This window comes from Trifolium pratense, linkage group LG4, assembly GCF_020283565.1.
Source record: "Trifolium pratense cultivar HEN17-A07 linkage group LG4, ARS_RC_1.1, whole genome shotgun sequence".
NCBI lineage: Eukaryota > Viridiplantae > Streptophyta > Magnoliopsida > Fabales > Fabaceae > Trifolium > Trifolium pratense.
Genome location: NC_060062.1, coordinates 50,075,330 through 50,089,707, shown reverse-complemented (window position 1 = coordinate 50,089,707; position 14,378 = coordinate 50,075,330). Strand labels below are relative to the sequence as shown.

The 14,378-nt window shown below is 32.7% G+C and overlaps 1 protein-coding gene across 1 annotated transcript; it reads right to left on the bottom strand.

Annotated features, from left to right (window-relative positions):
• Window positions 1-3,822: 3,822 nt before the first annotated feature.
• LOC123882358 (rhodanese-like domain-containing protein 17) lies at window positions 3,823-6,321 on the bottom strand. Its single transcript, XM_045931208.1, has 6 exons — window positions 6,159-6,321; window positions 5,931-6,011; window positions 5,559-5,638; window positions 5,034-5,104; window positions 4,348-4,401; window positions 3,823-4,146 (listed from the first exon to the last, which is right to left on the bottom strand). Exons 1-6 carry the CDS (start codon window positions 6,179-6,181, stop codon window positions 4,057-4,059), a joined length of 399 nt encoding a protein of 132 aa, XP_045787164.1. The 5' UTR covers window positions 6,182-6,321; the 3' UTR covers window positions 3,823-4,056.
• Between the last annotated feature and the right edge of the window lie 8,057 nt (window positions 6,322-14,378).

The following is a 14,378-nucleotide window of genomic DNA, read 5'->3' as shown; positions in this document are numbered from 1 at the left end:
ATAAGGCAGAAAATCAAACAAATATATCACAAACAAATTAATTATTAATAGTATTTCAAGATTATCAAGGTATTATATGATTGTTTAAAATCCATTGTTACTTATTGACAAAACTCATTCACTTTAAGGTTTGAAAACATGAAGTATGATTATATCACGTTATACATTTTAAACATTGTTCGTGTGTGCTAATAAATTGGTGGCAACATAGGATGAATACCTAAACTTTTTTTTTTTTTGATAATCGAATACATAAACTAATGCTGCTAAAACAAAACGATGATTTACCTTTAGTTGTTTTGATATGAACTTCTTGCAGTTGCAACTTTCTAAATGCTACAGTAATTAATAAATAATGACTTTAGTTTACAGATTTTGATCTATCTTACACACATTGATTGATACACAAACTATATCTAAATACAACTTTCTAAATGCTACAATAATTAATAAATAATCGTAACAGAAAAAGGCAGCAATTAATATATAATAGAAAAATCAAAATCAAAATCAAATGATTCATTTCCTTACCCATTTCATTCAGATTTGGGTCCTCCAGATTGGGCCTTCTTCTCCTTTTCTTCTTGGGCCTTTTCCTTTTTTTCTTCTTCAGCCTTCTTCTTTTTTCGAAATTTTCTCATCCCACCCACTCACTTTCACGCCTACTCCCCTAGCGCGCAAAAAATTTGGAAAATACATTTCGAACTGTTTTTCTAGTGTAAAATTAAATTTACACTATAAAAAATTCGGAAAACATTTTCCGAATTGCTAGGAGGGTAGGGGAGAAAGTGAGTGGGTGAGATGAGAAAATTTCCTTTTTTTTCTTCTTCATCCCAATAGTAGTACTTTACCGTTTTCCATTGTCTGAGAGCAAGTTCACGAATAAATTCAGCGGATATTTTGAAAATTTTCGTTGCTATTCTCCCAAAGACCATTTTAACGGTTTGTGATTGAGATTTGTGAGATTTGTATTCACTGATTTGAGAATTTTGGTTGGGGTTTCTATTTTTATAGTGTTACGTATTTTACATCATTTTATTGAAACTTTTTTTTGGATATTAAAATCATTTTATAGGTACAGTGATGCTAACAAAATAGTTTACATGTTTTTCTCTTTTGATACGATGCGTATGAAAATATGATACTGAAAATTTCAAATAATTTGACACAATTCATGATTTTGCATTTAATGAGTGACTAGCCCTTTGTGTTTCATTTGATATGACTTTTATTTATTTTTTTGTAATTTTATATTCAAGAAACACGAACATTGAAAAACTTTTGTAGCTACATATTGGTATTGTTATGTATCCAGTTGCACTTTACGAGTTCATTGCTATAAATTAGGATTTACTTATATGAATTTAATAGAAATTTCATGTGAAACCTCATCTTATTTTTGTCGATGAATAAATAATATGCATCGATGTATTCATCATTTCTAGAACACTATTAAATGGAAAAAACTCAAAATTCTCTTTTGCTAAATTTTTTATTGTGTGTTGTTTTTATAGGGTGCAGTGATACTTCCGAAAATGTTTTCTGCTGATTTTCGAGATGAAACTCAAAATTCTGTTACACGTTACTGTGTCAAGAGTCACATCGAGAAATCGTTTGAAGATTTTAATCGTTGATGATAACGACAAGCTTACAAATATCACTTCAAATATAGTTTATAAAGAAATTTTCTGTAATTTGTAGGATTGTTTGTACTTTCATGTTTATTTAAGTTGATGGAAATAAATTAGACAATAAATATCTTCAATTTCAACGCGTATGAATTATTTTGTTTATTAGCCAAAAAAGATATAATATAATTGATCGACAATTATTGACCATGCGAACGCACGGGCATGGTGACTAGTTTTGACTAATATCTCAAATAAATTAGTTAACCTTATTGTTAGGAGAAAATAAGTATTAGGATGACAATGAGTATTAATGAAATTAAAATTGACCAAGTGACTATCTCTTATATTTTAAGTTTGTTCCAAAAAGCTATTTTTACCCAAATTTCATTTCCCTCTCTTTTTCTATGTGGTCCCCTCACTCTTCTTCTAATCTCAACCGTTTAATTTCATTTCTTTTTTATGTGGTCCCCTTAATCTTCTTTTAATCACAACCGTTTAACGAAACAAATCATTATGAAAAAAATATATAATAAAAATATTTTATTATTTTCTTTTTACAACAAATACTAGCTCAAAAATATATAATAAAAATTTAAGTTTAATTTTTTTATTTTTATAACCGTTTAACGAAAAAAAAAAAATTGATTACAATACATCATTATTAAAAAATATCTAATAAAAATCTAGAATGAACATTATTGTCACGTTAGTAAAAAATATAATAAAAGAATTTGCAATTCACATTATTGTCGCATCCTTGGAGAACGAGAACAACAAGCTGAAGATGCAATGTTCATATAATTCAAAATAATTTAGAATTGTTCAAAATATTAGCAAAAAATTTAGAATGAACATTATGAAACAAATATGCTAAGGTATAATATAGAATGAATATTGTATTCAAAATAACTTAAACTATTCCAATTAATTTTTGAATTGTTCGCTGCGAAAATATTATTGTCACGTTTCAATTACTATATTTCTATTATTGACCCATTTATATTTCCATATTTCTTACCTTAGAATTTAATTAATATATTTAATGTCGTTTATTTTCAGAAGTTAATTGATACGCCAATTATTCTTACGTTTCAATTAGTATCTTTCTATTATTGACACATTTGTATTTTAAATTAATACGTTAGTTGTCTTTTGATTCAATTAGTATCTTTCGATTATTGACACATTTGTATTTTAAATTAATACACCGGTTGTCTTTCGCTAGACCCTAAACTTTTTTTAACCAAACGAATCAGGTAAAAAAAATCGTAAAAAAATGTATTAATTAATTTTTTTTATCATGGTTTTGTTTTTTCCCGTAATTTTTTTTATACTATTACATACTGAAACGAATAAGAGCCATTGTCATACTATTATATATGTCTTTATAAACTATTCTTTCTCCTTCACCAATAGGTTTCAATTTAGTCATTTCCATTAGTTTTGTCACTAACACCGTTTAAACTATACACGTGTCAGTGTGTCCATGTGTCTCTCCACATAAGCAAACTGGCTGCCATATGTGATAAAATTGACGTAATGGACTAATAATGCAAATGGTAAAAACGTAAGGGACCAAACTGATACTTTGTAAACGTAATGGATAAAATTAAAACTTAAAATAAACGTAAGAGACTAAATATATAGTTATGCCCGAATATTATTATATATTAGGCTAATTAGACCCGTACATCGTACTACGGGTCAAAGTTCTAGTTGAGAACCAACAAACGTGACATGGTGGATATTTATGTTTTCTTAACCATTTGATTTGAAGTTCGATTTCTAAGAGAGGTCAATTTCTTAAATTATTCTCAGATTTTTGTCTCTGCAATTGCGTGAGGTGAATACCTTGGTTTATAAAAAAAAACGACAATTGAGATGATTATTTTATAATAATAATATAGTAGATAAAAAATGTAACAACTTTTTCTTTTTTGGTTGATAGATAAAATAACAAAGTTTTTATAAACTCACACACACAAGTGAGATAGTCGGGGTTCGAATCCCGCTTATGACATCCAACCTAATAATTTCAATATTTTTTTGCTAGTTGAGTTAGGGTTATGTAAAAAAGAAAAAATTATCTGCCAAAATTTGACTGCACTGGATTCTTTTATGATATTTCCCTATTTTTTCATAAGATGACAATAAAAGTGAGCTAAATATAACACTACATAATACACAATTATTTATACAGTAGCTTTACCCAGATAATATTTTGCATTAATTTAGGTAGATACAACCGTAAAACATATAGTTTGTCTTTGCCTTGCTTATCAAAAAAAAAAAAATTTGTTTGTCTTGCCTTCAACATGGTTACACTTAAGCATCTAAAAATTATAGAACGAACAAGCTGAAAGTGGTAAGGGTCCATTCTAAATACATATAAGGATCATATAATATAAATGAGCAAATTAAGCTCCTATTTAGTGACATCTACTATCTTGACTGGAAATTCCTTTTTTACCCAATCCAAATAACCTCCTCCCATGTTGGAAACATCCTTAAACCCCTGTCAAATACATGTTTGTTCATTCATGTTAAATCAATAAAAGTTGCCAGTTGCCACACCATAAAACTAGAAAGAAGCTAAATATTTGAGAAAGAAGCATAATCGTTAGAACTTAGAAGTCACCATGAAACATTGAGGAGTTAAATTTTAATGTTCAAATGATTATGTAGAGGTACTAAAGTTGATATAAAATTAACTTACTTCAGCCAAAAGATCAGCAGTTGCATACAGAGACCTCACCCCACTTTGACAACCCTAAAATCATACAAAAAGGTAAGAAAATTAGTTTTTATAATTTGCAAATTAACCTTGTCAATTTATTTTATTTTATTTTTGCAATTTAGTATTGATAATCAAAGCATAAATACAGTACTATGAAACACGAACACTACTCGAATTAGACGTGTCCCGATGTCAAACACTGATATTTTATAATTACAATGAGTTATATTATTTTTTATAATTATTATCAATCTTGGTATATTTGTCGTGTCCAGTATCCGTGTCGGTGCATAAAATGTATACTTCAGATCATATCATAGTCATCATTTATTAAAACTAAATTTTGAACGAGTTTAATTAATATATCCACACTAATGATACAAATACAATAGGTCAAATTATTTCATTGTCTTGTTACACCGAAAGCAACTACTAGTCATTATCAAGTTTTTTTTTTTTGTCAGAGTAATTATCAATTTTTTAACATATGATAAGTAAGATGATTCATTATAATATATGATTGATGAGATATTAAAATATGATTTTGTACCAAAAGCAAAGATATACACTTTTTTTTTTGTTGATAAGGAGAGGTAAAAATATACTCTTAAAAAACGATTAAACATTGTGTGTGTATAATTAAATCAGATTTTCATTTAACATACCACGATGAGGTGATCTTCTTTGTTGCAGAGAGATGAAACCTCCTTCAGAAACTCTGGGTTCTTCACCCTCCCTGTTTTCCAAAATCACATGATTTTCATATACTAAATATTGAATTTGTAATTGTAAGCCTAATTTGATTAAATAAAGAATATGAGTATCACCAAAAGCAATTCTAAAATTTTTCTTTTTCTTTCTAAATTTTCTATTCAGCCACAAACCAACTAATTTAGGAGATCAATATTTCCTTCCACAGGTAATGACTCAATTAAAATTAATACTTCATTCAGTCATATTTATAAGCAAATTTAACTTTTTATAATTCAGCCATAAATACAGATAATGAATGTATGTAACCTATATTATAGATCAGGTACATTCATTTTTTAATATATAAAAAAATCGAATTATAACCGAAAAAAAGTATAAAACTTTGTATAAACCGATCTAGCACAAAAGTTGGCACCGGTTATTGGCTTATGGCATATTGCCACCAATGTCATATATGGAAAGAAAAAAAAAATTACCCTCTTCTGTATTAAACATGTATGCAATGTTAATGACCTTCTCTGCATCCACGTGCCCTTTTTGAAACTCTTCCACCGTTCTATAAATTATCAAAAAAATAAATAAAAATTATTCAATGTTGAGAAAATTCAAAGAAACTCCAATGGCAAAAATCAAATAACTGAGGTTCTAATTTTATAAAAGAAACTATTCCATCCAACATTAATAGTAAATAATTAATGTTTTTTCCCCTCGTGCCAAGTAAATAATTAAGGTATTTGGTTTATATTAAAGATCAAATACATCATAAATTATTCAATAAATTTAAAACTAGAAGAATATTTGTTTATAATTAAGGCATAAGGAAGAAATTAAAAACATCAAGTTGTTACCTAACATCAAGATAAACATGGGTTGTTTCGATGAGAGACTTGGTTGCAAGTACATCAATGGTAACAACTTCAGTTTCTGAACTGCAAAAGAAAATAACAAATTAAGAAGTTAAATTAAAAACAGTAACATATTAATTCATGTTGAATGTTAAGAAAGTCTGAACTCCAGTAGTAATTAAGACTATAAAATAAAAAGTTCTAAGTAAAAGTGATGTAATGCTCTCAAACCTTTGAATTCCAATAGAACCCATGACAAAGAAAATTGTTAGTATTTATCTACTACTTATCTATCTATTGAAGATGTACGTGGCTTTGGCTTTGATGAAAAAACAGAGAGAGGTGAATTAGGATATATAGTAGGGAAGGAAATTAATTAAATGTGGAAAGATGAGATAAATGTAAAATAAATAAATAAATAATATAAGTGGTGGTGTATGTACCTGGACATGTAATTGGTTTATGGTACAACAATTTGGGGGGTGTACACTAGTGTTAAGGAGGTACAAATAAAAATAAATAGAATAGTTTTTCCACTTTTGGGGATAATCATTCGTGTGGGATTTTCATTTGCTCCATTCTTTCTAAATTGCTTGATGAGTCAGATTTGTTGCGTAATTAGTCGGATTCCAGCTAGGTTGGGACAATTGCCTGCCATTGGAAAGTTGCTTCATTCATGTAGTCACTTGTTTGTGATCTTTTGTTTGATTCTAATAGGACTATTTTAATTTAAAATTAATATTTTTAAAATCATAAAATTAAAATCAAATTTATTTGTCGTAACTGTTTGATTAAGATCGTACGATAACCAATGGTATAATTAATTATATGACTGTATGTAAACTCAAATTACGTCATTTTTTTTAAACCAAAAATATATTTCGCGCGCAACTATATAACCATACTTTATTAGTCCAATTTTTTATTAGTCCATACTTTATTAACCATACTTTTTTAAATTCATTAGTCCAATTATTTTTTTTTAAAGAACCTGAGTTACTTCGATTTCTATTAACCATACTTTATTTATCTCGCGGATTGAACTCTAGATTATCGATCCCTTTTCTAAAAAATAAGATGGTTAAAAAGAAAAAAAATTAATATTGATAATTCCAATTTTTTATGCTTAGATTTTTTTCTGGTTATTGATTATGGTTGTTTGTGTTGTATTAGATATATGGAATTGATGCATCTTCTGGAGCTGCTGTTATGGCTTTAGGTATAGAACCGGGGGATCATGTATTGGACCAATGTGCTGCTCCTGGTTGATATTTCTTTGCTCAATCATGTTTATATTCACATTTTTAATTGCTTATAAATACATAAACAATGAAATTAGAAAACAAATGTTTGTTTGTATTATTATTATTATTATTATGTGAGAAAATAAGGAGTTAACTCTATTAGCCACAGGGTAGAGCCCCTATAGAGAACAGTGGCTCTCCATTCTTCATAATTGGAAATCAAAGAATTCCACAATACAACATTCATTACTTGTAACCCTTCAAACAATTCTCTCACCAACTACGGAATAACTTTTTTTGTGCAAACTTGTTGATCAAGGAGTTCCAAACTAGTGAGTCTAGCAACACCTCTTCATATTCCCTCCACTGATACACACCAAAAACCCTCTCATTAGGTGCCATCATATTGAAACTCACAGTTACAGAGTTGCAAGCTATCAAATTCAATACTTCCCTTCCATAGAGAACCAAAAAGACAAAAACCCAATTAACACACATGGAATATGTATGAACAATTGCAATCACCTCCCTATCATAAGAACCTACTTCCAGTTTCACATTGAACCCCTTAACATGACTGCCAAAGTAATTGAGCAAATGAGTCACGCATGCAGAAACTATAGCTAAGTTTTTGTACTCCTTGTTCCCAACCTGTGTCAATTCCTCTAAAGGTAAGCTTAAGAAATCTCTGCACCAATTTCAGATTCACCTTCGACACCCGTTTCTATCACTTCTAGAACCGATTCCACTTTAATTTCCATCTCCGTCCATGTTTTTCCTTGTGTTTCTGGTTTTTCCAGCACTGTCGTCTCCATTTGAGCCCCAAACCTTCCAATCAAGGCTAGGGAAAATGACTTCCGGTCAGCCTTGAAGTTCTCTTGGCTCCAAGAGTAAAACCAACTCAATGCTTCTTCATCCTCCATGCTCATGAATGTTGAGGGTAATTCATTGTAACCAATGTTGGTTACTTGTAACACAAGTAAAAGAGTTAGTTAGGTGATTTTATGTGATGAGTTGTGTGTTTGTTAGTTTTTTCTGTTATGTTAGTTACTTGATTTTAGGGACTTAGTTAGGGGTAGTTACTAGAGCTTGAGTTCAACACGCGCTCTTGTGCTTACTAGCACTATATAAACTAATGTAATGCTACTTTGCAAGTTAATGAGAATCATTTTCCCTCATTCATGAATTTTCTTCTTTACACTGTAACCGTTTTCTAACTAACTCAACATGGTATCAAGATCCTTTCCGATCTAGTTTCTAACTAACCGTTTTCTGAAGCCAACACAGTGACTGTTGCAGCCTTGCCTCCCAATGCCTTGTGGCACTTTAGGCTAGGCCATATTTCAAATTCTAGGCTTAGTACTTTACAATTTCAATTTCCTTTCATTGTTAGTGATCCTAAAGCTGTTTGTGATATCTGCCATTTGGCCAAACATAGAAAATTGCCTTTTGTAACTTGCTCTAATATAGCTTCTGCAACTTACGATTTAGTGCATTTTGATATTTGTGGTCCCATCTCAATTTCTTCTATTCATAATCATTCTTATTTTTTAACTGCTATCGATGATCATTCTAGATACACTTGGATTACTCTTATGAAACATAAATCTGAAACTAGAGATCACATAAAAAAATTTCATCAAATATATTGAAAACCAACATAACAAAACTGTTAAAATCATTAGATCTGACAATGGGCCAGAATTTCTTATGCCTTCATTTTATGCTTCTAAAGGTATATAATTCACCAAACTAGTTGTGTTGAATCTCCTCAACAAAATGGGAGAGTTGAGAGAAAACATCAACAAATTTTAAATATAGGCAGAGCCCTCTTTTTCAATCACATTTACCTAAAACATTTTGGTCCTATGCTGTACTACATGCAGTTTACATTATGAATCGTGTTCCCACACCCATTCTTCACAATAAATCTCCCTATAATGTTTTACACAATGATATTCCTGATTTGAATGACTTAAAAAATTTTGGATCCCTTGTTTTTGCTTCCACATTACAGTCACATAGAACTAAGCTTGATCATAGAGCTAGGAAATGTGCTTTTCTGGGTTACAAGTCAGGTGTCAAAGGTGTTGTTCTTCTTGATGTTAACACTAAAGAGATTTTTGTTTCTAGAAATGTCACACACCATGAACACATTTTTCCTTATAATCCTGTTTCCTCTCAAACCAATGGGGAATACTATACCTCCATTAAAACTCCACATCAAACTGACCCTGCAACCCCTCATCTCATTCTGATACTGACATTTCACCTGTTACTTCTACTGATACTGCCGTTTCTCCTCTTGCCATTGATAATAATGCCTCAAATGATGACTCCTATTTCCCACCTCCTTCAAATTCACCTCCCAGACCTCCCAGACAAAGAAAACCACAGTCATATTTGTCAGATTATGTATGTGACAAAGTCCTCTTCACTTTCAACTGCTTCAGTCATCAAAGGTACACCCTATCCCATTTCTAAATTTCATGCATACACACACTTATCTTCTTCACACAAGGCATACACAATGTCTATCACACACTGCAGTGAGCCTCAATCTTTTGAGGAAGCTAGCAGATCTGAACATTGGCAGTTGACAATAAAAGATGAATTAAATGCATTGGCTAAAAATGGAACTTGGGACATTGTTGATCTGCCACCCAACATCAAACCAATTGGTAGCAGATGGGTGTATAGGGTTAAACACAAAGCTGATGGTTCCATAGAAAGATAAAAGGCCAGGCTTGTGGCAAAGGGCTACACACAAATAGAAGGTCTGGATTATTTTGAGACTTTCTCTCCAGTTGCCAAGCTCAATACTGTGAGGACATTATTGGCTTTAGCATCTATTCATCATTGGCATTTACATCAACTATATGTAAAAATGCATTCCTTCATGGAGATCTCCAAGAAGATGTTTATATGCATGTGCCTCAGGGTGTTTTCTGTGACAAGGAAAATCAAGTTTGCAAACTGAAGAAGAGCTTGTATGGTCTCAAACAAGCCAGTAGAAAGTGGTATGAAAAGCTTACTGCCTTGCTTGTGAGGGAAGGATACACACAATCCACTGCAGTCTGCAGACTATTCCTTGTTCACTCTTCATAAGCAAGATGAATTCACAGCTTTGTTAGTCTATGTAGATGATGTGATCTTGGCAGGAAATTCTCTTCATGAATTTGATCGCATCAAAGAAATTTTGGATACAGCTTTCAAAATTAAGAATCTAGGACAGTTAAAATACTTTCTTGGATTAGAAGTTGCACATTCTACATCTGGAATTGCTATATCGCAGAGATAATATTGTCTTGATCTCTTGAAAGATTCTGGACTCTTAGGCTCAAAACCAGCATACTCCTCTTGATACTTCCATCAAGTTGTACAATGATGGAGCAAAACCCTATACTGATGTGTCCAGATACAGAAGACTTGTTGGAAAGCTAATATATCTCAACACCACTAGACCTGACATTACTTTTGCCACACAACAATTAAGTCAGTTTATGCATGCACCCACTGAGACACATTACAATGTAGCATGTATTGTAGAGTAATAAAGTACTTAAAGAACAATCCAGGACAAGGGATAATGTTTGGAAGATCATCAGATTTGCAAATGTTAGGATACTCAGATGCTGACTGGGCAGGATGTTTAGACACAAGGTCAATTTCTGGACATTGTTTTTTTATTGGCACATCATTAATATCTTGGAGAGCTAAGAAACAAGCTACCATCTCTAGATCTTCATCTGAAGCAGAGTGAAATCTGGCACGCAGTGAACACAATGCTGCACAAGATGCTATAGCACACGTTGCAGCAAGACAGTCGCAGAACACAGTAAATAAATAAATAAATTGCAGAACAATAAATAAGACAGGAAATTGTTAACCCAGTTCAGTGCAACGTCACCTACTCTGGGGGATACCAATCCAGGAATGAATCCACTATAATAGCTCTAGTTCAAAGCCCTCGACCAACACCCGGTACTTGACTTATCACCTAGACACTACCAATGCAATCCTATCTAAGAACCTCTTAGATAATGAGACCCCGTCCCAAATTCCCTCTAACAACACATACCATGTTGCTGTCAATAATAATAATCAGGATGGAGACACTCTCCTAAAAACTAGACCACACTCTTGCTTAAAAGCTTATGAGTGAATCACACACACTAACTCCGTGCTTCAAAGCTTAGGAGTAGCTTACAATAAACAACACAAACACAGTCCTAAACTTGCATCAAAACGATACAAGAAAGGCTCACAAAAAGGACACACTAAACCTTAAAAAAAAAACTCACGCTTTAGTAATACACGGTTTAGAAAATACATGAAAATAATAGCTTGAGGCTTCACATATTTATAGTCTTCAATGTCTTGATGGGCAAGCTAGGGTTGCAGAAAAAAACCCTTGCAACAGCTGCGGCCAAACCTAGATTAAAATTGAAAATATGTTTTGTGTTGTACCAAACAAAAAAAAAGCGAACAAAAATATAATAATAACTTTCCTTAGGCCGACTTGGACAATTCTTGTGCAGTAAGTCTCGTCTTGCATATACACACGTGCTGGAATTAATATTTGAAGCAAATCTTGAACGAGATTGACAGAAAAAATTCTGCACTTAAAACAGAGCATCAGGATGCTGTACGAGGATGCTGCAGCATCTTTGTCCAGCATCTGGCAAAGTTGGCTTTTACAAAATGTAGCCAAACACAAAACCCAACAATCTCCCCCTTTGGCAAATTTTGGCTAAAACAACCTTAGGCCAGTGCATAGAGAGATACAGTCTAAACTTTCCTTCGAGTCAACATAAGCACACAACTAGGAAAGAAAGTAGAACGATGCTAAGCTATTTGAACTTTCCTTCGAGTCAACATACGCACACAACTAGGAAAGAAAGTAAAAGAATTCATCAGATGAATAGATAGCTAGCACGTAAGCATCAGAGGCATGCAACAGCGGAACATAACACATCTTAGCCTCAGAGTACAGACAGAGAGAAATAAACTCTCACATAGTGGATTCAATATAGGAGAAATAAACTCCGTAATATTTAAGTAACGCCACAGAGAATAGGAAAAATAAATTCCTATATAAGCATGCATATTAAAAGTAGTAGAAAAATAAATTCTACCTACTCCCCCTCAATATATGCATAAACATTCACTCCCCCTCAAAACATGCATATCACATAAAACATGCTATACTAGATGCTATAGCATTTTTCATCACATCATGCACACAAACACTTTTACTCCCCCTTTTTAGCCACAAATTCTGACAAATAAAGTCAGTACCATAGAATAGGAGCAAAGAACCATAGAATACCAAGTAGCACAAAGTCACAGATGTCAGAACATAGGGGGATCACATAGTAGGAGCAAAATACACACTTCCACAGAGTTATCAGAGCATAGAGAAACACACAGTGTAGAGAGTATCAGAGCATGGGAACTTATAAAGTGCATATTACAGATCATGAGAGCATAGAAAACCTGGAGTATCAGAGCCAAAAGACATGGATTGTACATGTTACAAACCAGAGAGCATCAGGGCGTAGCCCACAAATTAAAATCCAAAAGGATATGCAAATAAAGCATGAGCAGGTCACATAGAAGGACTTTCGTCAGAGTCCACCTCCTCTACCTCAATATCACCACCTGCAATATCATTAAGAACACCAGGATTGACATTGAAAAAACACCTTGAGGTCAACAATCATTTGCTTCCTAGGCAAAACATCAGTTTGACTGATTGACAGATGATGCAGCACAGTCTGCAGCATATGTACCCTCAAACAGTCTAAAATCAAAAGACAAATCACAACCTCTCTTACTAGGAACACCAGCCTTAGTACAAATGTCAGGATGTTGATCCAGAATAATGTCACACATCAGTGTAGGAAAGACTATAGACATCTTCACAGTACATGACTTACCATGCAGAACAGTTTCATCAAGAATATAAGAACCAAAGGCAAAAGGTGATCTGGTCCCTACAACATATATAAACCTAGCCAAACCTGTAGCCACAGAATTGGAATGAGTAGTTGGAGCCCAGTTGCAGTTTTCATCAATCCAGCTGCATTAATCAAATCAACAAGCTTTTGCCATTGTAAAAAAAACTTCACTTAAATTCCTTTCCACGGCAAGCCTTCTTTTTATCACAAATTTCCACCTGTCAACATTTTCAAAACGATGAAAGGAAATGTTGTCAATGGGTACAGGGGATACATCTTGGGGGATCATCTTTTCCTTCACAGATTTCTTTGAGGATGCTTCAGGAGATGCTGTAGAATATTGGTCTTCCTCAAATTTTGAACCACTAGAGAAAACAACCTTCCTTTTCAAAATTTTCTTCTTTGGCTCAGAAGGTCCAGTAACTTTACTCCAGTGCCTCTTAAGACCATGGATTTTTATTTCCTTGGTAGTCTTGACAAGAACACCATAAACAGGCACACTCTTACCAGCATTGCATCTTAACCTCCTAGTGCTAGGAGCAGGAGTCCTCTCTATAAGAGTGAGATTGTCCACATCAATAACATTGGAATCTGCATTATTATCTTTCTTACCAGATTCATCATGCACAGACAAAGTATTCAAACTCTCATCAGACTGAGAGATCACAACAGTGTTACCATCAGAATACTTCCCTTTATCAGGGATAATAACATTATCTGGAGATTGAGGTACAATTATGTTCTCCATATTTTCCTGTGCTGCAGATGTTGTAGCATCATGTGCAGCATCCTTCTCAGGAACACTCTTCTTTACATGTTCCAACATAAGGTCAATATCATCACCAATAGTAACATCTTCTTCTTTTCCATCTCCTTCCTTAGAATTTGTTAAATACAGCAGGGGAGAACACCACATAACTTTCTCTAACAAATACTTTCTCACCACAAGAAACATCTTTATCATCAACAGACACAAAATTATTACCAAATCTTCAGATGTTTCAACATTACCCATAATAGCGTGCATTACTAAATAAATTGAAAAGAAAACTGCACGCCACACTTGCAATAATTGCTATAACTCTTCAGATAGGCAAATCCCAAGTTTGCCTCGCAATTTTTCAAATTGGACCGCATCTAGAGCCTTAGTAAAAATATCAGCCAATTGTTCTTCAGTTGAAATATGCTCAAGAGTCACTATACCTTCTTCAACTAGATCTCTAATAAAATGGTGCCTAATATCA